The sequence below is a fragment of the Lactuca virosa genome, chromosome 1 (assembly GCF_052849685.1).
Source record: "Lactuca virosa cultivar CGN04683 chromosome 1, Lactuca_virosa_CGN04683_v6, whole genome shotgun sequence".
Classification (NCBI taxonomy): domain Eukaryota; kingdom Viridiplantae; phylum Streptophyta; class Magnoliopsida; order Asterales; family Asteraceae; genus Lactuca; species Lactuca virosa.
In genome coordinates, this window is record NC_136426.1 from 49,988,732 (window position 1) to 50,015,362 (window position 26,631).

The window sequence follows — 26,631 nt, forward strand, 5'->3', positions numbered from 1 at the left end:
AGGGGTGTATTAGATTACATGCATAATAGAGTACGGCTATTTAACCGTACTATATGTATCATATACCATCGCATACAATCATTACATACAATCATCTAATACGCCATATATACACATCTAATACACCAATACACAACCGTACTTGATGTCTCAAGTATCATCTAATACACCATATATACACATCTAATACACCAATACAACCGTACTTGATGTCTCACATCCCCATTCCTTCCAGCCCATTCTGGCTTTGCATTCCAGCCTTATTAATCAGCCAATTCCACTCCATGGATGCTGCGGAACACATGGATCACCATTCCAACTATTCCAACCGAAACAAACGCTTCAATTTCTGCAAAGCTTTTACCATGTGAATTGTAACCGAATGATCAATCTCTACAAAATACAAACCTACTATGATTCCATTCCAACCATAAGAAGTGGGACATCACTGATCATGTTTTCATTTTAAGAAACAGAAAAAAAAAATTACAATAACCATTTAGTTCATTAAGCATAAAAACATTCTTAAATTTGTTAATGTCACACCTCTGACCTCTCTTTCCCCTTTGTGGCTAATTCATTGTATGCCTACAAAAACAAGAAAACTTAGGATTCAAAATCTCAAATAATTTTTTATGATGAAAACTCAAATAATGTTTGTTAATATGTATACCTCGCTTCAAGATGTTTCGTTTTGGGTTTACCAACACTTCTTTTTCTGGTTTTTCTTTCTACCATACGGATCCTCCTGCTCTTGGTTGTTTGCACTAGTACCTCATCCATATGTAATGGTAAATTTCCGATGTATAACCTCAGACCTGTTGATAAGAAAATGAGCATACATATTGCTTAGGTTATAGTTTTTCATTCATTCCATTATGAAAATTTCAAAAGGATCAATGTGATTGAAGATTACACAAATAAAAAATCGATCGGTTACTTTGTAGTTTTCATTCCATTCTAAATGCATCTTTCTACTCAATAGTGCAAAGGTGGCGACTCAGGGGAGAATAAACTCTCTCTTCATTTCTGATGATTGGTATGTAAATTGCCTCATATTCTCAAAATCGACTTTATTTATTAAAATCCTGACATAGAATTTTATAGAACATTTTAGTAATTCAGCTGTGTTGACTTGTTTTCGAGCCAAATGTGGATGGAAAGGGAGCACACGAGTAAATATTCACATTTTTCACTACTTTTTTTCTTCATTTAACTGTTATATGATATTTCTCTTATTCTTTAATTTCAGGCTTTTGCAGATGTTAAATCAAGTTACAAAAGGATGAATGCACTCCCTAAAGTGAAAAAAATTAAGGAACTCACAGAAGATGAATTGAATTTGGAACCTTTGTGCAAAGATGTAGAAATCTTTTCTCCTATTCACTTTTCTTTTTTACCTACAGAAGGGTAAAATGGTCATTTACTCATTTACTCACATTAAGACAGTTGATATTATATGATTATATCTTGTATTTGTGAATCAGTTACTTGAATATTTTTCTGAAAGAATGATATCTAAAGAGACATTACGGAGAAATCATGTCATGCAAAGAAGATATGAAAAACAGGTAGAAAGAATTTACTAATTTACAAAACTACCCTTCTTCTCCATGTACTTTTGTTAACTTTTTTCCAATTGTGTATGCAGATTGTTATTGCATTTACTTATAGAAGAAAAAAAGAACTTGTTAGTTGCAAATACAGAGATATCTCAAAGAAATTCTGACAGGTGAAAATCGATATATCAAAACTTACTATTTATGGTAAAAATCGGTTGAATAAAGTCAAAATTGACATTTTTACCCTTTTAGGAAAGTGATACTGAAAAGATATTATATGGACTTGATGATATAGAAGGAACAAGTGATATCATCATAGTAAGTTTTCACTTTTTCATCTTGAAATACATAATCTTTTTTGGTGTTTCTAATTTTAATTCATCAAAATATTAACACATATGGACTACTTCTTGCAATAGAATAGTAACCATTAGTAAATAATGTTGAAAAGAGTGATCATTCCACAAGAGAAGGTTCTTACTTTTACCTTTGTGATATCAGGGACAAATAAGACCCATGGTGTTCTTCATTGATATCCACCTTAATAATTAAATAATCATAAGCAGAAGTAGGTTACTAGAAATTAATATGATTATGATATCATAGACCAGTTGAAATTGTCGATTACTAGAAATTTTTCTGATTATGATCTAATAAACCAACAACTGAGTAGCATATATACTTTTACACAGTATAACCATTATCGACTCCTAGCCAACTAGCAACATTGCATAAACACAACATTAATATGTCGTACAAAGAAGACATTGTCATAAACAGAACATTAATCAAAGAAGGCCGATCGTACCTTTAAACAACGTGAAAGAAGGAGGAGGCGGAAGCGGCTGTAGGCCGGAGTAGGAGACTTCGTCTGTGTCGTCGACCGAAGACCGGAGGCGGAGGCGTCGTTGGCCAGAGGCAGAGGCGTCGTCGGCTGAAGGCGAAGGCTTCGTCGTTCTCGTGATAAGCAAACAAGTATACGCAAAAGGGAACATAATTGCAATTTTGACTTTTGGGTCAATTTTGTTAAGTTTGCAAATTTTGACAGATGACGAATTGAAAATGTGTTCATATGGGCTACTGATGGCCCCCTTCAATATACACATCCATATAAAAGAAAAATGGGATTCTCGTCCATATATATGTAAAAAGGACAAAAGAAATTCATTTTTTTTTTGCTTTTGTTTCTTGTTTAATAATATACATATCTTTTGATGTATTATTTTTTTTGGTTTTAAATTTGATGTTTGTGTATATGTACAAAAACATAATGTATGTACAAAATTGTTTAACTTGAATCAACACATTTTTTGGAGAATTTTCAACCTTTTTTTTCATTTTTTTTTGTTTTTTATATTGGAAATACATAATACAACTTCAAACATAAAAACACAAAACATCCAAATTGTCAAACTAATACATCTTCAAAATTTCATTTTTTTTACACTTGGGTTTTGATGTCTATTTTGGTATTTTCATCAATTTTTTTTGCTATTTTTTTAATAAAATTATACAATTAGACTAAATTTACAAAAAATACACAAAGATTAATGTTCATCACTTACCACGTGACACTTACCAACATAACCACCCCATAAAATACACAAAGATTAATGTTCATCACTAAAACATGACTTTGTATAATATAGAACATATTACATGTGACATAAAAATCAAAAACTCAACATAGTTTTTTATCCTCGCATCAGGTTGATACTACACAAGTTTTTTATAATGCAATCATAGTAAATCTCCCCATGAAGAACCTCATTGCCCTATTCCTCTTCTCTCTCTGGTGGAAGACCACATGGCAACAACATTTTCTGCAAAATAAAAAATAAAAAAAGAATTACTTGAACTCTTATAACATTCACAATAGCAAAGTAATTTCATTGATTTGTTTCTTATAGCATCTTACTTAGCTTTTTTTTTTTTTTTTTTTTTTTTTTTTTTTTTTTTTTGCATTTAGCTTATCAAAAAGGAACAAAGTGAATATATAAAAAGTAACCACTCTATAGAAGGATAGTTGATGTATGATTATAATGATTATATAAAGAATAAATATATGCATAAAATTGTAGCGTTCTCTTCCAATTGATTTATTTTCTGCTATTGCAAAATATTAAAAGTTAAAACACTTTATCTCAATAAGTGAGAAAAAAATCAATTTGAGGTGAAAATCAGTAAGTCACTAATACTAATATTAAAAAATGACATAGATAAAAATGTCACTCACAATCTGTTCATGTCTGCATGCCCTGTTCCCACATACTTAGCTTGAAGATGCTCAAGTTGAGAGTTGATATTAAACCTGTCACTAGCCTATGCTCAAGTTAAGAATTTGAAGATTAGGGAATGACTTATTCAACTGGATTAATTCCTTATCATCTAATCGTATGGACTTGAGTGTTAAACTTGTTACCATTAACATCTGATTCAGATTTTCAACAGAAAGCCATGCGTTCTTCAACTCTAATTCAACAAGATTGTGACCTGAATCAGGCAAATATATCATGTGTTACCAAAAATGTTGATCATTAATAAGCCCGTTTCAAGGATAATTTGGTCCGGATAAAAGATTTAACTAAATACAAATCAAAAAGATTCTATTAAACAGTTGATTACATTGGAATTGATACCATTATTAGAAGAATATTATAGAAATGAAAGAATAACCATTGTTTATGAGGTACAGAGGGAATCTTTATCCTTTCAGTTGATGCAAACTCAAATGCTTACAGTAAACAAAAAAACAGCAATTAACCACCAATTTTATCATTTCTTGAAAGATTTTAGCCAAAATTTCAAGATTATTAAGCATGTATACATATTATGTTTGCACTATATATGTGTGTATTATGGAACTTAATCTGATATTTTGACAGGCTTGATGAAATAGGGAATGTGGTCTCTGTGAGTAAGAAGTTGATATGTTGAAATTGATTGGTATGAACTTAGTACTCAAGGACTGTTAAGCTTAACTGTCCAGTAGTATTTAACAAGAGGGTGTTTGAATTTTAAGATTCCAAGGTCATCTGGTTAAAATTAAACAATAAGTTTTCAAAATAGAGATCCTACCATTTGATTTTGCATCTCGATCACAGCCAAAATGCTTCCTTATCCTTCGTGAACAGTTGTAGTTCCTTTGTATTTCTGCCCTTGTTTTTCTATTGCAAAAACAGAAATCAAAGCTCTTACCTTTAAATTTGAACCGCTACCTGTGTTTGTCTATTGCAAAAACAGAAATCAAAGCTCTTACCCTTTAAATTTGAACCGCAGGTGTGGTTAATTTGTATGATGATGATGGTCCGGTGGTGGGATTTTTAGGTTGGTTGAATTATTGGAGGTGCGAGGCGAGGCGAGGCGAGGCTGGTCGGTGATGATGGTGTTGCGACAGGGGAGATGGAGATGAAGGACCAATTAGTGGTGTAGAGATGGAGAAAGGGTGGTGTTAAGGTGTTCGGTTGGGAGGAGACAAGTGTGGGATGAGGAAGCTAAGTATGTGAGGAGGAAGCGTATTCAATTTAGGTATTAGCCGTACTTAATCAAAATGGGAGCGTATTTTATTTAGTTATTTGATCTTGTTTCTAGTACATCTCATTAACTGTTTCTAGTACATCTCATTAACCGTATTAGATGCTGCAATTGTGCGTATTATATTTATTTATCCCTTTATAATACAGTTTTTATTTACAGCCGTATTAGATATGAGTGTATAATATAGCCTATTTTCCAGTAGTGTAATCTACTTTTATTTACATATTATTTATAAGTATGATAGAAAAACTAACTGGTGATTAAAAATCTTTAAAAATCTAAATAGTTTTCAATTAGCAATGGTAATTATAATGGTTTTTTTGGATTGATCGATGTTAAGTTAAATGGTTATACTCTATAGACGTCTAAATATTTATGTATCTTTTTTTTGCTAATTCTACAAATACAAAGATGGTTTAGCCTTCCAGAATGCGGTCTAACAACAATGCTAAAACCGGTCTGCATGCACCTGTTACGTTAATGCTAGCTAAGTTCAATAGTTATACTTCATATTCTTCTAAATATTTATGTACCTTTTTTTTTCTAATGCTGCAAAACCAAAAATGTTTAGCCTTCCAAAACGTGGTCTAGCAACAATGCGAAAAATGGTTTGCTTCAATGGTTGCACATGTTTTTGCTTATGATTACATAACAAAATCGGAAATATTAGGGAACGAAAAACAATGAGAGTAGCCAAACATGAAAATAAGGTTCTTATATAGGTAAAACATTTCAATTAAGTAATCAATTTTCAATTAATAAAATAAGTTGAAAAGTTAAGAGAGTTTCAAATGAATATGGTGCAAGATAGGTGAATTATCTTAAACCATATTCATTTGGATGACATCCTATAAAGATAGATTTTGAAAACCAACTTATCATTTACGTTCTTTATATATAATCATGGTTAGTAATTACACTCCTTTCTACTTTTAAATTGAACTATAAATAAAAATTTTACGCTCTTTATATACAATCATGGGCATACGAGTTTTTGGTTCTCATGTCGGAGCTTCTTCTTAATCTAAAGCTTGAAATATCGATGATGTCAGTCAAAACATTGCATTTACAAATATTGATTGTAATCCAATTAGATTATTATTTGACTTCAAAAATCTGAATCAAATGATTAATTTATTAAAGTTAGGGTTAGTTTGCTCTTTTTACGTATATCTCGATAACAGTTTCGTTACAGCAAGTCAGCAACTCTTGCCTGTTTCTCCATATACGGTTATTTTGACCTTAAAATAATTTTGTGTTTTTAAATTGATTATTGCTATTTCAAGAATAAGAATCAAATAATCAGCTATTTAAAGGGTGGTTTGGTAATTTTATATGATCTAGATAGGAATTTCATTCCAACAAAATGACGTGTTTTGCAAAACTAGCGAAGTAACATGTAAATTAAAAAATATCCAACCAAAAGTTTGATTTTATTCGGTTTGGATTATCTGAAATCCAATATAGCAAAATCCGACTATATCCGATCCAAGTAAAAATAATCCGGTTTGGATAAATTCCGGTTTTATGCACATCTACATCAAAATGCAGATGTGGTAATGTTAATTATTTTTGTTATCCAGCCTCACGACCAGTACGCTCATCTATAGGATTCCTTATGGTTTTGGCAGTGCAGTAAGGTAAATTTGGATCAAAATAATTAATCCATATATAGTTTAACTAATTATATGAACTACAAATTTATGTTGGTCTATTTTAATTACACGTGTCAAATTCATTGTTGAAGCACAAGAGTTTCAAACGAGTTAGGAGCCGGGCGACCTCAGGCTGCACACCGGGCTGCACATGTTGTGATGCTTGTGGCCATGACCGAAGGGTTAGTGGTTAGCTTCCTTTTAGTTGTGGTTCGTGACTTATGGGGCTATTTGTTTACGTATGAAGTGGAAGTTGTGAGTTATCATAATGCCGATTCTTGCACTTTCCAATTTTTGTGATGGAATTCAGGGGGTACTTTCAGGTTAGAGTTTCTAATTAATTGAGGAATAAGTTATAAACCTAAACAAGAAATTTCAGTATCTTGAGTTGAAATTGCCGTATGTATTCACAGATGTAGAAAATTTCAAGATTTTGACGGTTATCGAGTCATGACAATTTTTACACCAACTATTCACTTCGAGGTGGAAAAAAATGATACCACCCTGAAGTGCTTTCCGGTTGACTCTCGTGTAGTGGCACGAGAGGCTTCTGTTGAGGCAGTCCAACCGTATACTGCTCGTCGTTGGTAAATCGTAATGATTAAAACTATAAAGAATACCCTTAAAATTTTACTTGTGTGGGTATCCATTGATAGATCGAATGATATTATATTATTTATCTATGTTTTATTTATTAAATTTAACGTTTATCTATGTTTTATTTACTCAATTTAACGTTTATTCTTTTTATAATCAATTGATGTATTGTCGTAAAAAAAGGTATTGTAAGAGGATGAGGATGGCAAAAGATTGGTGCTTTTGTGAATCTTGGGGCATATTACCTTGTTGGTCTTCCTTTTGCAATCCTTTGGACTTTTGTATGTTAGTAATCGGACCGGGTACACGCAGCGGAAACACACTGTCACACACTCACAAACTCACAAAATAAAGCAAGAAGAACACAAGGATTTTACGTGGTTCGGATTCGGTGCAAATCCTACATCCACGGGCTGCAACTAGAGATTTTAGTATTATGAGAAGATTACAATTGTGATGAACACACTCTGCATTCTATGTTGTGTTTTTTGTTTGCTCGATACCTTCTGCATTTATAGGAACTCAAATAATTCCAATGGACAAAAGCAATGGTGGAGAATTAAAGAAAAAAAGCAACAAGTATTGATTGCCACTCCTTCTCCAATTTGTCTGCCATTTTATGAGTGGGTCTTCACACCACTAGCAATTATCACCATCCACTAATTTGGCCTCCACCAATTTTCTCCACCAACCAACAATCTCCCACTTGGAGAAAATAATCCAACAATTCTCCAGTAATCTTAAAACAACCAAGTCTTCCAAGCCTCCAGTTCCCAAGAACAAGCTAAACTTAGTCGAATTTCTCTAATTGCAGCCGCCCCTCATCATCATCTAGAAGGGCCAGTTGAAGTTCCCACTAGCTCCAACTCAGTCGTGGCTAATCCCACCACCGACTCATCCTCTGTCTCAACCGGTTTGGACACTCCACCAGATCCAGAGATACACCGAGGACCACTAACACTCTCCAAACATAGCAAACATCCAACATGAGAGAATTTTTCAATCTTAGTCTTCAAAACCCAACGGCTCTTTGTAACTTTACCTGAAACACGTCCCGTGCTCCTACTGTCACCAAATTCCCTGAATGGTTTAGACTTTCGAACTCGTTCAACTAACATCTCTTTGGCTCCAGAGTTCATGTTTGCAAAATGAACTCTCTTAGCACCAGATTTAGCGAACCAGATTTTGTCATGCTTAACCGGGACGGTCATACTTCCCTCAGCAGGTACCTCAACCATATACAATGACCCACACTTCATACCATGAGCAATCACCGAATTACCATTGACCACCCTCCATTTACCACCACCAAACCTTACTTCCAGTCCTTGTTTATCCAGCTGACCAACAGAAATCAATTTCTTTTTCAGCTCCGGAATTACCCTGACATTCTTCAGGTTCCATGTAGTTCCCAATGAAGTAACCAGATCAATATCTCCTATGCCCGTTACTTGAAGCATCTCGTCATTTGCCAACCGTACCTTCCCAAAATCTCCTTCTTTTAGATTCACCATCGTTTCCCCGTTGTCCATGGCGTGAAACGAAGCCCCTGAATCCATGACCCAAGAGTCTACAGAACTTTCCATACTGAGTAACAATGCATCATCCCCAGAAAAATTCTCAGCATCAGCAATGTTCAATTCTTTCTTTGGACATTGACTCTTAACATGTCCCACTTCTTGACAGTTCCAGCATTTCACATTCTTCAAAGTTGTAGAAGAACTTTTTCCCCGACTCCCACTGCTCCCACTATTCCTGCTATTCCCTCTACCTCTTCCGACATTTAATAAATCAGAAGTGGAAGATCCACCTTGATTCTTGCGTCTGATATCCTCGCCTAGAACCAAATCTCTAACCCCTTCAAAAGTCATACCACTGGTCCCCACGGAACTCGTAACAACAGTAACTGTTCCGGACCAGCTATCAGGTAGAGAAGCTAGTAGCAGCGAAGCTTGAGTCTCATTATCAAATTTAATTCCCACAGATGATAATCTGGACAGAATTGAATTTAGATTGTTAATGTGAACCGTAACTGAGCCTTCCTCATTCATCCTTGTAGTGAACAGCTCCTTCATCAAGAACACCTTGTTAGCCGCTGATGGTTTCTCATACATATTTGACAGAGCCTCCATCATACCACGCGCCGTGGTTTCATTCATGATGTTGAAAGCAACGCTCTTCGTCAACGACAATGTAATAACCGCCTTGGCTTTCTTGTCCTTTGAGTTCCACGCATCTTCAGCAGCCTTTTCCATTTTCTCCGGTTTGTCTCCGAGTACCATGTCCAAGTCTTTCTGACATAGCAATGCTTCTAATTGCATTTTCCACCAGCTAAAATCAGAACCATTGAACCTTTCGATTATAACCTTGTCTTCAGCCATTACGGCAAACAAAAAAAATAAGGTACACTCGTGTGTGACAGAAAAACGATCGTACCCTCCAAAACCTCGCTAACCAGGCTCTGATACCAGTTGTTAGTAATCGGACCGGGTACACGCAGCGGAAACACACTGTCACACACTCACAAACTCACAAAATAAAGCAAGAAGAACACAAGGATTTTACGTGGTTCGGATTCGGTGCAAATCCTACATCCACGGGCTGCAACTAGAGATTTTAGTATTATGAGAAGATTACAATTGTGATGAACACACTCTGCACTCTATGTTGTGTTTTTTGTTTGCTCGATACCTTCTGCATTTATAGGAACTCAAATAATTCCAATGGACAAAAGCAATGGTGGAGAATTAAAGAAAAAAAGCAACAAGTATTGATTGCCACTCCTTCTCCAATTTGTCTGCCATTTTATGAGTGGGTCTTCACACCACTAGCAATTATCACCATCCACTAATTTGGCCTCCACCAATTTTCTCCACCAACCAACATTGTATTCTCTTATGGAGGAAAGGTAAGAACAAGAGTTTTTGATGTTGTTATTGTTAATCAATTTCGGTTGTGCTTATCTTGGTTGTATTCTAGGGTTCGATGTTGGGACTCTGGATGGGAATCATCGGTGGGAGCAGCATCCAAGCATTACTTTTCATCTATATTGTCATGCATACAAATTGGGATCAAGAGGTACAGACATACACTATTATAACAACTTGGATTACATAGATAAAGTATTACTAAGAGCATCTCCAATCCGTACAAGTATACAACCTTCATACCAATCTACCTCACAATTCCACTTATATACAACTTACCCTTCAAATCCCTCCAACCCATACAACCCTCATACTAATCCACCTTACTCACATTCTTTAGATGTTTATCACTAAAAAGAACAAGAAAAATAAATTAATTTCTATATAACCATTGTATCATCATATAACTCCACACTTTATCTCATAACTCTATAATATATACCACACCCATGCAACTCTACCTCACCCCATACACTTCGTGTGCCATCCCCATTGGAGATGTTCTTATCACTGGTTATAACTTTGGATTTGAGGTGTTATAGTTTCTTCGACCTTTTTAGTTTTTAGATTGAATATGATGACTATAACTAACTTCTAGCTCTTACATCAGGCCAAAAAAGCTCATAATGGGTCCACTATACTAGCTTGCCCAAGTGATAATTAATCGTGCCCTCACTTGTGTTTAGCTGCCTTCTTCGCTATATAGTTTAATTCGTGTGAATGTTGCAAAGTATACGACTATACAAGTACATGGTACTGGGATATGATGATTCTAAAAGGTGATGATTCAATGTGGTTGGCAATGTCGCTTACAACACGTAACTTTCACAAATATTTGGATGCGGACTACATTATCATAAGTTCATATAAACTGAATTAATGATGGTTAATAAATAAAAAGAACACCTCACTACTAGAAAAAATGAAAATACCTACGGAAAAATTCCGTCGGAAATTACCTACGGAATTCCGACGGAAAACGATGCCCTAAATTACTCACGATGTTGTGACGGAACAGCTATAGAATACCGACGGATGTCACATCCGTCGGTAAATACCGACGGAATAGCTACGACACTGACAAAAAGACTAATTTGTATACTTTCCATCACAAATCCGTCATTTATTAATTTTTTACTATTATTATTATTATTATTATTATTATTATTTCAATTATTATTATTATTATTATTATTATTATTATTATGTATGAATGTATGCGTATGTATGTATATGTGTGTATATGAATGTATGTGTATGTGTGAATGTGTCTCTATGAATGTATGTGTGAATGTGTGTCTATGAATGTATGTGTGGATGTATGTATGAATGTATGTCTATGAATGTATGTGTGAATGTATATGTCTATGGGGATATGTGAATGTATGTGTAAATGTGTATGTGTAGGTGTATGTATGTATATGTACATATGTGAATGTGAATGTAATTTTAAAGTGTGAAAGGAGTAACGGATAAAAATGAGTACGCCACCGAGTTTTTTTGGCGTACTCATTTTTATCCGTTACTTCTTTCACACTTTAAAATTACATTCACATTCACATATGTACATATACATACAACCCCTACAAATACACATTTACACATACATTTATATATACCCATAAAAACATACATTCACACATACAATCTTAGACGCACATTCACACACACATAGATTCATATACACATATATACATACATACACATACATTCGTAGATACATACATACATACATATATCCATACATAAACACATTGACCAACCTGTATGAATGTATGTGTCTATGGGTATATGTGAATGTTTTTGTAATTGTGTATGTGTATGTATGCATATGTACATATGTGTGTATGTGTGAATGTATGTGAAAGAAGTAACTGTGTGAAAGGAGTAACGGATCTATAGGTGCACATGGTTATACACACATATATATTAGGTATAACTTGGTAATAGTATTGATGATTATGTATAATAGAAGTGCGAAAAAAACGAAGCGAAAAAAACGACATCCGGTGCCCCAAATGTCAAAAATAAAAAATATTCGTAGGTAATCTGTCGGAAATTACCGACGGAATAGCGACGGATGGTCTGTTCCGTAGGTAATTACCTACGGATTACCTACGGAAGAGGATATCCGTCGCTATTCCGTCGGTAATTTCCGACGGATTACATACAAATTTTTTTTTCGAGATTTCGGGCACCGGACGTCGTTTTTTTTCGCTTCGTTTTTTTCGCACCTCTATTATACATGATTATCTATACTATCACCGAGTTATACATGATACCTAGATGTTTATAGTGGCGTACTCATTTTTATCCGTTACTCCTTTCACACTTCTGTAATCCGTAGGTAATCCGTCACAATTCTGTCGGTATTTTTTTCCGTAGGTATTCCGTCGGTACTATATTCCGTAGGTATTCCGTCGCAATGTCGTCGCAAATGACTTCTGTCGGTAATCTGTAGGTAAGTGTCCGTCGTCGATATTCCGTCGCAATTCCGTCACAATTTCTCGCCGTAGGTATTCCGTCGGTAATTTACCTACGGAATATGACCGTCAGAATTCCGTCGCTAAGAATTACCCACGAGCAATTATGCTACGGCACCCATTTCGTCACAATTCCGTAGGTAAACCCGTATACCTACGGATCTTGCTGTAGGTATTTTCGTTTTTTCTAGTAGTGCCTATTTATTAAGAATATAAAAAAGGAAGAAGGAAACAACTAGACGAGTTTAAATGATCAAAGTTTTTAACATTGATGGAATTGTACAAATGAGTTGACACTCAAAAGTTGTAGTCGACTCACATATTTAGGCGAAGGGCAACTTTTCTTTGGTCCAATGTGATCACGCCAAAATCCACTAGTTTCCTGATTTTATATTTACCTCGTTTTTTGAGATTTTGGGAAGTTTCTTTTCCATTCGCATTTTAATGTAAATAATGTAAAAATGGAAAATAACATGTTACGTTAAGTAAAAAACGTTTCACTAGTATTACATGTAGAACAATAGAAGTAATTATTGAATAGATTGATTAAAAGATCAAAATTAATAATTTGAAATATAAGTCAGAAAAGGATTGTACTCGTTTATTATCTATTTTCAAATATTATTTTTGAAATTTATTAATTAGTTACAAGGTTTTTCGGTTTTAACTGGAAGATAGTTTTTTCCCACTGGAAGCGCAAGATTATATTACTATTAACTACTATCAAAAAGCAAGAGAAAACAAATTACAAGGACATAGTGGATAAGGTTGGGTTATAGTATTTTACATCAACCAATCTTGTTCATCTTATAAATTTTATATTTATAAAAAGTCCAGAAAAAACTAAGAAACTATTTCATCAGAAATATATTTTGTGTGGTTTAACAGTTTCAAAGAGAAGATTGTTCTAAAGCTACCCAAAAGGTAGTAATAATCACAACATCAAAACATTTGCATTGTATCCTATTCAATTTCAAGTTGTCTACCCTATTTGATCCGAATTTAATAGATAAAAATTCCATCATCAAGAAATAAGTCTCCAAATGTCCATTGTCAGAGGGCAATTAGTTAGTTGTCAATCTCTATAAAAATTATATGGCTCACAATTTGTTAGTCTCTCACTCTTTGTAACAATTAATTGGTTGTCTTAACAAACTTAGGCTATTTTTTTCGTATGTAGAAGCTGAAAAACTAGTTTCTAATTGAAAACTAGTTGATAGTAGCTTAGCTTATAAACTAGCTAATAAAAAAAATAACAATTTGTAAAATGTAGCTGATAAGCTAGCTGAAAAATATAAAATAACATAAAAACATTTACGATAATGAGTTTTCTATAACTAATTAAAGATTTAAGGGTGTATTAAAATATTAAAAAAAACTCATGAAAAGCTTGTGTAAGTAAGTTTCAAAAAAGATAATTTATAAGCAATTTTTTAGCTTATTAAAATGACAATTTAAAAAATAATAAAAAAATAAGTTAGTTGTAAACTATCAAAAGCCTTAATTTAACTTAAAGGTTAGTTGTAACCTATCAAAAGCCTTAATTTAACTTCAAAGTTATATTATAAATTCTAGCAATAATAGTGTTATAATGGTAGAATTTACTAACCATTATTATGAACATTATGGTTGAGATGTTACATAACTATTCATAAAGCTTTGCGGTATGGTCGGGAGGTAGCTACGCGTAGCGCCTACATGGCAAGGCCACCTACGCGTGAACACCGCCCCAGGTGTGCGTAGGTGCTGCTACGGACGAAGACGGGGCACGTGATTGGTTAATTTTTTTACTGTTCCTTTTTCCTTTTCCTTCGACCGTTACCAATTAAAAAAAATCAAACAAAAACTTAACACACACATATATAAATACATACACAGTAAACAAACACATTTCCATTCACATCACAAACATATTTCTATTCCCTCTTTCAAACAAACATATCTCTATTCCTTTTTTCAAACACACTTTCAAACATGGATATGAATAATTTTGCGAATTCGATTTCTTCTTTTTCATCTGATGATGATGGTAGCTCTGATGAAGATGACTTGGTGTTGCACATGTTGTTGTCCGCGACACGCAATAGGGTGCAACAAAGAGACGAAAGTTCAAATATCGAGAGGAAGCATATAATTTCGATACATAGGGATCGTATGGCGGCACACAAGCTTTTGGTACGTGATTACTTTACCCCTGATAGTTTGTACGATCTATCAAAATTTGAAGACCGATTCCGTATTAGTAGAAATTTATTTTTACGTATAGCTAGAGATTTGTAAAACAATTATGAGTTTTTTCAATTGAGATGGGATGCAAGAGGTAAACGTGGTTTTAGTACAATACAAAAATGCACAACAACCCTTAGACAATTGGCATACGACATAGCCGTAGATGCGTCAGATGAGTATCTGAAAACGTTTGAAAGGACTGGGCGAGAATGTGCTTATCTTTTTTGTGAGTATGTCATAGAGCTTTATGGTGACATATATTTGCGACATCTAACTAGAAATGATATCTAACAGTTGTATGCCACACATGAAGCTAAACATGGCTTACCAGGAATGCTTGGTAGCATTGATTGTACACATTGGGAGTGGTCAAATTGTCCCAATGCATGGCGAGGTCAATTCACACGAGGTGATCATGGCGTGCCGACTATTATACTAGAGGTCGTTTCTTCACATGACCTATGGTTTTGGCATGCATTCTTTGGTATGGCTGGGTCAAACAACGACCTGGATGTGCTTGGAGCCTCTCCGATATTTAATGATATTTTGCAGGGTAAAGCACCAAACATGTTGTTCGTTGTGAATGAACATCAATATAATTATGGGTATTACCTTGGTGATGAGATATATCCAGAGTACGCTACATTTGACAAGTCGTACTCATTTCCGGCCGATGAAAAACAAAAATTGTTCAAGTTAGCACAAGAATCGGCAAGGAAGGATGTGGAACGGGCGTTTGGGGTCCTCAAACAAAAGTGACACATTATCAAACATCCGGCACGGTCATGTGATAAGGCAAAATTGACGAAGGTGTTGACTGCTTGTGTTATTTTACATAACATGATAATAGAAGAAGAGGGTAGGGCTATTTGTATGTATAATCCAGAAGATATTCTTAACCCACCTGCAGTAATACAAGTCGGCAATCCTGCATATTTCACACGACTTTTGGAAATACAATACAGTGAAACACATCACAATTACCGTTATGATTTGACTGAACATATATGGCAAATGCAATTCCAGCAACACGGTGACAATGACGGCGACGGGGATGACGATGAGGATCAAACGAGGAGGACGATGAGTAATATTTTCTATGTTTTTTTTAGTAATTTAGGTTTTAAATGATTATGTTTTTTTAAGTAACGTAGATTTTAAATTTCTGTTTTTTAAATTAATATAAAATGTTTTTAATTAATATTTATGTTTTTATTTTTGTTTAATAATTATTTTTCAAATTATTCTAATGTAAAAAAAAATAAAAAAAGAAAAAGAAAAAATGATGTGGAGTGGTGACCATTTCCAAGAGTTAGTGGGTTGGTAGTGGAGCTGATATAGCGATGAGGTGACATCACTTTTTCAGTAGGTTGGGTGTGACAATACCCCTTAGCCTAAGTATAATGTACATTCTAATTCTAATATTTTGAGTATAAAATGCTAGTAGCCCAACATAGTTAGTTGTCTTTAACAAACTTAATTTAGCTTAAGAATCATCGATTTTTGAGTTACCAGCTCAAGGCAACTCATGAGAATTTATTTAAGTAAGAACAAAAATGGATTTTTTACGGCTAGCTCAAAGGGAAGGAAAGAGCGCTGTAAGAGAAAGAATGCCTTGAGAATAGGCTTTTGGTATTTTTACCGAAAGCAGAGGAAGCATTCGCAGCTGCCAAACAAAGTTAGTTATATAAAAGCATAGCTTTTGTAGGTATGTATGGTTAACCTTCATTATGAAATGAAAATTCCCTTGTCTCTCTGTTCTTAATTATTCTAAAATCCATCAAATTAAAAATTACATATGAAAACAAAAACTATATTATTACATTGATAGTATAATATTTTCACGAAATAATCTAGGATAGTATAACATAAAAGATTAAAATAAATCAACTTCAACTCCACAAATTCAACCCAAATTGATTTATTTAGGCATGATTTTTAATTTTGAGATATTCGGACAAAAAAAAGTATCGTCCTTCACAAAGTACCCAATGTATGTCGAGAAAAGTGATAAAAAAATGTTCTTTTTCTATATAAAAGTCGCTGTCCTTTTATCATAAAATCAGATGATTAGGAGGGTATTTGCCAGAACTTAATTATAAAATTAAAGTTGGTGTGATTATTGCCAACCAGTCCATGTGCAAATAAGCCGATACCACATGGATACTAATTCTCTCCTCCATCCTCATCTAAAAAGCAACATTCTTCCTTCTTCTTTCTTCAACACAATTTTCATCTCCTCACCTCCTCTCCAACATCACATTCTCTCAGCTCCCAGATGATCGCCAGATCGAAAACCACTGCGTCATGCTTGTTCTTTGTGCTTCTTTCATTGTACATCTTCATGTCTCATGATTCCGATCACACTGGATCACGGCGGTCGTCATTCCACATGTGGTCTATGATCGCAGGTGTTCTGTTGATTGCAGGTTTGATGGCAGTTATGGTGAGAGCCACCATCGTGACGTGGACCATGGTGCTGGTGATGATGGCTTTTGCAGGGAAACGCCGCCGTGTACTGGCGGTGGAAGGGAGGAAGATCACCGGAGATGTTGCCATGCATTTGTTGAAAGTCGTGATCAAAGAGAGAAGCATTGTTGCTGTTGCTTGTGCTACATTTTTGAGTTCCATGGCCATGGTTTGGGTTGCGTGAACCATAAGTCCACCAAACTCGCAGTTATACTTTTCCTTTCTGACCAAAAGAATTGGTTTTTATTTCATTTTAGGGTAATTTGTGAAATAAATTAATATATATATTTATTTTTGTATTGTAATTGGGGTTTCCATGTAAAGTTTGTAGATATCCGTCAATTTTGTATAAAAAGTTCTATTCAGAGTTGTAAAACCAGATGATCTTTATATATATACACAATAGGTTAGACGCTCATGAACTACATCAGTTGATTAAAATAGAAAATAAACAAGAATAAAAACATTTAAGATTTCTAAAACGATATTTTTCGATATGATCTAACTGAAGGTATTTTAACAGGTGTATTATGTAGGTTTATTGTATTTTTTTTTAACATATAGTTACAAGGAAAATATTATGGTATGATATGAAAAGAATTAGAAAACACAAAATCAGGTGAGACCATGTTTAAACACGGTCATAGAACAACTAGAAACAGTTGAGACCCCCGAAACCTTACTAAGGTTTTCAGTTATATTTTTGAGAGTTTTTAGTTTTTTTTTCATTGGCCTTATTAAATGATTTGATTAAAATTGTAGAATTCGTTTAAATCCGGTGTCCTTCAAATTAGGATTTTTAGGTATTTATAAAACTTCTAGTTTTTATTTTTGTGGCATACCAGTTCCTTTCAAGTTTCTTCACAACGTTATTATTATTCTTATTATTTTGAATAACTTAGAAATAACTTAAATATATAATATATAACAGTTATATATCAGTGGTCTGAAAAGCGAGGGGCGATGGCGATGGCCCTCCCTGGCCCCAAAGGACCGGTTCCGCTTCCGCATGTGATAGAGTACAAGGGCCATTTTGATGAACAGATAACATGTGCCTCAACCTCTTAAAAAAAAAAATTTGTACTGAATAAATAAAGTCTAGGATTAAACACATAACTAAACTATATAAAAACACCTACTTACTAATACTTACTAAACGTGGCACATAAAAAAACACACCATAAAATGGTTCGAAGCTACTAAACTGAAAAATACTATCGAGTCTTGAAGAGCTTTTATTAGTAATCATTATCCCAACCTACCAATAACCAGTACTCTTGGATCATGAAAACCCTGTGCACATAGCACCAAAGAAGTTTTTATGTTTTACTATAAGTTTTTTGGCAATTTAGATATGGCTCACTTTATTATGAAACCAACAGAGATTGGATATTTGGATTGCTCCAAAGATCGGTACTTTACCTTGGTTCGAACCAATTGGTTCCACCTACACCAGTTTTGATGGAACCGCAACACTCTTACAGGTGCTCGTCTCCTGGTCCTTATGTGGCTGTACTGCATCGAAAAGCAGATCTTCAGGTTCCACAATTCCAATAGGTTTCTTTTCACAAACTTCATTGTCTTTATCCATATTGGTATTCACAACTTCGACTTCTGGGTCTAATTTGTCATTGCACGCAACAGGAGATTTGTCACGGAAAAAAGAATAGGGTGAGAGATCCATTCTGATATAATCAGCAGCATCATCTCCCGTTTTCTCGAAGCAAGTGCAACACAGATCAACAATAATATTCCTATACAAAAAGAGTAATGATTCAAGAAATAACCAAAAATATTTATTAATATGTATACAAGTACTCTAACAAGCTTCGAAAGAACTTACGATTTTGATATGAATCGGGGTCCAATTATGGGACAAACTCCACACCCAACACACGTAATATCCTCATGGATTGTAAGACTGCCTAAGCCTTTACTACCGATATCGCCCTTCTTAAGAGGAGAGACACAAGTCCCACAAGGACATGAATGCACGATTGAGTCATTAGATAGAGGCATCCCGATGAATGGGCATTCGTTAAGGTCTACACAAGTCTCAAAATCATCGGATTTCCTCAGTTTGGCATTGTCATCATGTAAAGATGAAGCATCAGAGCCTTTAACAGTTTCAGACTCGGAATAAGGAACATTAAGATCTACATTTTCAAGAACTCCATCTTTCTTCACCGTGTCCACCTGCAAAGCTTCGTTGTTCGAGTCTGGGCTTCCGTCTTTACATGGTAATAATGTCTCAGATGCTTCTTCAATCTTCAATCCCTGTTGATCACCCATCATGTTTTCCCATGCAACGTCAAGCAAAAGCTTCAAAAGTGCATTATGTTGTCGCTCTGGCACAAATTTCAAGATCAAAGAAACTGCAGAGTTCAAGGAATTGATCTGAAGCTGGTCTTGTGTTGATGTAAGAGAAGATTTAGGATTCAATGTTACAGTCATCCTTAGTGGATTCAGAGATTGAGCCGCAAGATCATCGAGATCATTGTCATCACAAAGAGTGACTATATCTCCATCCTCATCGATGTAAGTGAGTGTAAAATCAGCATCAAGATCTAGACCGAAGAGGATGCAGATCTTCTCCCTCAACATGTCCATGTCAAAATCTAGAAGATCTTCCTCATAGATGCGCCTGAGTGTGTCTCCAAATTTAATCTGCACCAAACATAACACGTATTTGAGGATTATTTAAAAGTATATGTAGTCAAACCAACTGGTTTTCAAAGAAAACCAAGCACGCATTAACCATGAAAGTCACAAAAATCCATGACATACTTGCATAATGGTAAAATTGTATGTAATGCCTGCTTCAGTACGAGAATCATACCAATTGGAATTGAACCCGAAAACCACAAAAGTAAAATCTGAATCTTCTAAAACTAAAATACAACTCTCAAGAAACTTCAATTCACATGAGGTTCATCTACACTACAATAACGTGAACTCTTAAAGAGCATGTGAAAACACTAAACGAACGCCCTAGCAAAGTATGCCGATATTTTACTAATACGCATGCGACACTCAACCACACTTATGAAAACAGAATGAGAATTCGGTGGAGTAATTCAAAAAGAGAAGAAGAAGAAGGATATAGCTGAAAACAAACCTTGATTACAGTTGCCATGATGATGAGAGAGGACTAAAACCCCTACAATGAAAAGAGGGTAGTCGATGGAACAGAAATATATATAGCTGAAGCGAACTATTGATCGCTATCTGTAACTGTAATCCTAGAGATATCCGCGATTCTGTAGATTATGCATAGAAATATTAATATTTAACTTCAAAATGTAAATTGTTACCACTACAATAATCATCTAAATTTCAAGACTCTAAAACGGAAAATGACTTATAAGTCCAACGAAGTTTTCAAACCGTTCAAAAAACCAAATTATGTTTTGTCTATTCAAGAAAACCCAAGGAACTTAACATTTTGTCTAAAAAAACCCAACTAACTCACACTTTCGTTCACTTCTCATTTAGGGTCAACCGGCTAATAAAAGTAAACGAATGACATGACTTATGACGTGTAATTAAATATTAGAAAATGACTTGTAAGACCAACTAAGTTTCAAAACCGTTCAAAAAACCCCAATCATGTTTTGTTTGTTGAAAAAAACCCAACGAACTTACGTTTTTGTACAATTCTCATTAGAGGCAACCATATTCATTACGTATACAACTAGTTGAAAAATGACATGACATTATATTTAATGACATGGAATAAACATATTAGAATTGCCCTTTATGTATCGATTTAGTGCTTGGAGAAGAGAAAAACGAACGTCGTCTGTGTTCGATCTCTTGTAATAGCTACTTCTTATTCTTCATCTCAATCGTTGATGTCCAACTCAAGATCTACAAAGAAGATATTTGATGATGAAAACCCTTGTGGATGTGGACGACCTTCTTGGATTTGGACATCTAGAACGGAGGATCGTCCAGAGAAAAAAGTTCAGGGCTTGTTCGAACAGATGAGTAAATGTAATTGAAAGCTTTATCATGTCCATATTCTATCTATTTGTTTGGTTTCTTTAAAAAAAACTTATTAAAATGGACATGATAAAGCTTTCAATTACACTTATCCATATGTTCGAACAAGCCCTAAACATTATCTCCGGATGATCCTCCATTCTAGATGTCCAAATCCGAGAAGGGTGTCTACATCTACAAGAATTTGCATCATCAAATATCTTCTTTGTAGATCTTGAGTTGGACATCAACGATTGAAAGGAAGAAGAAGAAGAAGTAGCTATTACAAGAGATTGAACACAGACGTCGTTCGTTTTTCTTTTCTCCAAACCCTAAATCGATATATAACGAGCAATTCTAATCTGTTTATTCCATGTCATTAAATATAATGCCATATCATTTGCCAACTAGTTGTATACCTAATGAATCTGGTTGCCTCTAATGAGAATTGAACAAAAACGTAAGTTCGTTGGTTTTTTTTTTCAACAAAAAAAACATGATTGGGGTTTTGTGAACGGTTTTGAAACTTCTTTGGTCTTACAAGTAATTTTCCGATATTTAATTACACGTCATAAGCCATGTCATTCATTGACTTTCATTAGCCGGTTGACCCTAAATGAGAAATGCAAGTTGGTTGAGTTTTTTAGACAAAAGGTTAAGTTCGTTGGATGTTCTTGAACAGACAAAACATAACTGGGGTTTTTTGAACGGTTTGGAAACTTCGTTGGGCTTATAATTCATTTTCCCTAAAACAAAATTCATATTAAATATGTTGTTTAGCCTATGATTAATGTTTACTTCTTTTATTCATATTAATGATTTATAGAAATAAAAACTTTACAAAATTTCACAAATGGTCCTTTAGCTTTTTCGTTTATCCCTAAAATGGTTCTTATGAAACTTTTTTTTTCATGGATGGTTCCAACTGAGCAAGCCTTGCACATAAATGGTCATTATGAGTAACACCATTAGTTTTTTGTTAAATATAATATGAAAAGACTAAATTGCCCCTCTTTTATTTAATTGTTAACTGATGTCCCCTATCTTTCTCTCTCAAATCCACCACACTAGTCTTCATCTTCCCTCTTTCAAACCTCAAATCCCTGTAAAAATCGAGACACACACTCCAGATAATCGTCATCCCTCTCCCCACTTACAAGAAAACGATGATGAACCAGAGACTTGGAGAATATAACAAATTGGGATTAGGGTTTCTTTTGTTGTGTCTGTAGACGATAAGTGTGATGGTGATGGTTTGGGTGCTGTGATGGTGATGATTAGGTCAAAAAGAGGGCTAATAAACAGAAGGTGGTATTCAATTGTGGTTATGATGGTTAAAGACAAGATGACGAAGGTGACTGTGTGAGGTCTATGCTGAAATGGAAATGGAATTGTCTTGATCGCTTCTTCGATTTGTGTTATTTAATGGGTTTTTTTTTTGGATTTGGAACCTTTGGATATTGATTTTGGATATGAAATTGTGGTTTTTTATCCACTTGATGGTTGGAGTCCGAATTGAGGTGTCGACACGGAGAGATGAGAGTAGGAAAAAGAGAGCTCTGACCACTCGTCTGTCTCTTGTTGTAACACCTGTTTTCCTGGATGGATCGTTTTAGGGTTTCAAGGAGTCAAAATGTCGATTTTTGGAATAAATGGAGTGTAACACCCAAAAAAATACGACCCAAAATTTCATTTTTAAGTTTATCAAATCATAACACATACAACATTGTTTTCAAAACCATGAGGACACAAAGTAGTTTTAGTTGCATAATCAAGACAATACATGGAAAGTCATCATCAGAGTATAAATCCCGAAATCTCGAATGCTGAAAATCAAAGTGTGATGCGATGCGATCAAGCCGACCCTTTCCCCTTCGAGTTAGAGGTACCTGAAACACAAACTTAACCGGTAAGCACAAAGCTTAGTGAGTTTCCCCCACCATACCACATACAACATAACATACTGTCAGGCATATCCGGGTGCCCGACCTACCCTGCTGAGCATATCCGGGTGCTCAACCTACCCTGCCAGGCATATCTAGGTTCCCGACCTACCCTTGTCAGGCATATCTGGGTGCTCGACCTACCCTTCGGTCTTATTCCAACCGATTGCGGGGTCTATCTCACCCCTTACCACTACCATATAAAATCATGCATATCTCACATAAACATCAAACAATACATACCACCTTAATAATTATCACAAAGACAATCATTAAACTATATCAATACTAGTGGGCCGGCCTTGGTGCCTTCGACCCACAGATTCTACGAAGGGAGACTCACCTCAACTATAAATGTCGAATCGTACTCCGCGGATGACTCCGGGCTCCTCTCCCTAAAGCACAACAACTTCCTAATTAGTTATTGGATCCAACTATAACTCCAAAGGCCCAATTCTACCCCATAAGAAAATAGTTCCCTTATCTTTGTCCTATTGGGCCATTTCCTCCTAAGGCCCAACTTTCATAATAAAATGTCCATGTCCAACTAATTAGGCTTTAAGGCCCAATAAGTCCCAATACAATAATCCCAATCCTAGGCCCAAGGGTTTCAGTCCACATGTGGTTTGAGGCCCACCAAATCTAAGCCCAACACTCGCAGCCCAAAAACAGCCCTTGGCCCACTGTACGAGTACGTGCGGCGTACACAGTATGTACGCCTAGCGTACGCTAACCTTGACCAGAGTCGGGAAGCTGACCCGGTACGTGCAACGTACCAGGAGGTATGCCCAGCGTTCCTGCCTGCCACCCTAAGATCCTTCTTTTGACTTAATCCATTAAGTCCTAACGTCCAGAACACAGATCTAGGCTCCTAACAATGCCCTAAACCATAAAGTTATGAACTTTATGATTTTACATGCATGGATGGGGATTAAGACACACATTAAGTCCATAAGCTCACTTAATGGCCATCTAGCACTTGCATGGTTGAGGCTAAACCATCAAGATCCGATTTTTATGGTTCTAAACACCTCCAAGAGCCAAAAAGGATAGCTCATTTGGACAAAATCTTCTAAAACTCAAAGGACCTCAAGTATGGGACCAAAATGTGACATAAAATACCCCAAAACTAGATTTAAGCATGCAATGATCAAGTTTAAAACTTTATACCTCAAATGGGTCAGAAATGATGCCAAACTTCTGCATCTACAAGCCCTCTCCAAGTTCTTACTCCTTCTTCAAGCTCATTCTTCTTTAAAACCACCAAAATAACACCAAAATGCTCAAAGTAAGCTCAAGATACATGCAAGGGGGTTAGGGTTCAAGTTGGACACTATGGGGACAATGGAGGATGAGAGGATAAGTTTTTGGAGGGATATATGATGCTTAAATAGGGTGCAAACCCTAAAATTTAGGGTTTACATCTGACCAGTCTACGCCCAGCGTACGCATGGGGACTTCCCGCTTCGCGCCTCACTTGTGTACGCCGTGCGTACACCTTGTACGCCCAGCGTACGCCCCAACCCACAAAATCCAAATATATGCATAAATATAACTTGAATAAGAAGCAACATAATTACCTGACAATCTCGGGCATTACATGGAGTCTCACGACGTAAACTTTGAGTGGTCATGACGTGACATAGGTTAAAATGTAAATTGTGTCCGGGACTAATCTCACGATGTGAGGCATAGAGGCTCATGACGTGAGAACTACCGCAACCCAAGCCCATGATTTTTAGGGTTTCCTTTGTATTTAAGCCTCTCCAAACCATTGTTAGGGATCACTTTCAGCCTCTAACACCCTTTCACCTCAGAAAACCCTAACCATGATTCCTTGCTTGATTCTTGAGATTTTTGGAGCTTTTCTTGGCCTAAAGAAGAAGAGAAGAAGAAGAAGAAAGTGATCTTTTGGTGGATCTTGCAAGGAATCAACATTATCATCACCTCATATTGTCTCTGGACCCTTGTAAATGTCAAAGCTTCCACCTTTATTGCTGCATAAGGCTGGATTTAAGTTTTGTCCCACTCTTCTCTTTATTGAGAAAGTTTGAATGATTGGAAACCATAAAGTTGGCAACTTTATGGGTCGTAAAGGTCCTTAGAGTGTCATAAAGTTTAGATCTAGTGAATGGTTAGATTTTGAATGTTTGCATGAAAGTTGGATGTCCTTTTATACATTTTTGGTCCCAAATGAGATCTATACATGTATTTGACATACATATCCATAAATCATCGACTTTTAAGTATGTTATGGAGTTATAAGACCTTCTGTAAAGTTAGAATAAAAGGCTTCATGGATTAAGGACTTAAATTGTTGGATTTTGGCTTCAAACCGTGCTTAAGACGTGAGACATAAGGTCTCACGATGTAAGTAGTGAATGACCCCGTTTTTGCTAAGCTTTTTGGGGCTCACGACATGACAGAAGGCTACTCACATCGTGAGGTCAGCGCAAATGATTTTCCTTGACTAAGTTGGCTAGGTTGGGTCGTGACGAGTTGGAATCAGACCTAGTGGACTCTCATGACGTGACCAAGGTCTGGTCACGACGTGAGGCTGGTTAGTTGGCATGGGTCGGACCGAGTGGACTCTCATGAATGGACTCTCATGACGTGACCAAGGTCTGTTGACTTTGACTTTAATCGTTGACTTTTGGCATGGGTTGAATTTTGGTCAATTTGAGGGTTTTGGAGTGTAGACTGAGAGGGTACTCTTTATTGCTGTTAGGTGCCATGTAGGACCAGTCTTCATCGGGTGAGATCTATGGTGTTTAGCTGCTACTTGATAGGTGAGTCCTCTCATTAAACTTACATGTGCGGTAGTATATGTTGATTGGTTAGGTCTTATCTGTTGATTGTTGCTGTATGTGAATTGGGTTGTTGACAACTTCTGGACTGTTGTAAGTCTATAGGACTGCTAGTAGTCCCCAAGGTTGCTGATAACCCCTAAGGTGTGTTAATAATCCATAGGGCATGCTGTAAGCCCATAGGGACCACTGATAGTCCCCAGTGTTGCTGAAAACCTACGGTTGTTATATTGTGTGTTGTATGTGATATTCGGTATTGTTGATAGCTCCAGGGATATTGTTATATGTTGTGTTGTATGAGATTTTTGGGGAAATTACTAAGGTTTGTGCTTACAGTTGTGGATTAAACATTTTGCAGGTACTCTTCGGATTGCGAAGGCATGACTGTACACACATCAGCAGCTTTATGATTGAAGATTCCACACTGACTTCATTAAA

General features: G+C 35.6%; 3 protein-coding genes and 1 pseudogene across 3 annotated transcripts; 2 read left to right on the forward strand and 2 right to left on the reverse strand.

Annotated features, from left to right (window-relative positions):
* Window positions 1–1,032: 1,032 nt before the first annotated feature.
* Window positions 1,033–1,729, forward strand: LOC145113742 (primase homolog protein-like). Its single transcript, XM_079049795.1, has 5 exons — window positions 1,033–1,039; window positions 1,108–1,175; window positions 1,253–1,363; window positions 1,488–1,571; window positions 1,652–1,729. The coding sequence occupies exons 1-5, from the start codon at window positions 1,033–1,035 to the stop codon at window positions 1,727–1,729; spliced, it is 348 nt and encodes a 115-aa protein (XP_078905921.1).
* A 1,369-nt stretch (window positions 1,730–3,098) lies between these two features.
* Window positions 3,099–4,077, reverse strand: LOC145113749 (uncharacterized protein At4g14342-like; annotated as a pseudogene).
* A 13,191-nt stretch (window positions 4,078–17,268) lies between these two features.
* On the forward strand, window positions 17,269–17,643 carry LOC145113756 (uncharacterized). Its single transcript, XM_079049808.1, has one exon. It carries the CDS (start codon window positions 17,269–17,271, stop codon window positions 17,641–17,643), a length of 375 nt encoding a protein of 124 aa, XP_078905934.1.
* Window positions 17,644–18,715: 1,072 nt separating this feature from the next.
* LOC145104666 (protein NBR1 homolog) lies at window positions 18,716–20,623 on the reverse strand. Its single transcript, XM_079041874.1, has 3 exons — window positions 20,578–20,623; window positions 19,303–20,126; window positions 18,716–19,213 (listed from the first exon to the last, which is right to left on the reverse strand). Exons 1-3 carry the CDS (start codon window positions 20,593–20,595, stop codon window positions 18,907–18,909), a joined length of 1,149 nt encoding a protein of 382 aa, XP_078898000.1. The 5' UTR covers window positions 20,596–20,623; the 3' UTR covers window positions 18,716–18,906.
* Window positions 20,624–26,631: the final 6,008 nt, after the last annotated feature.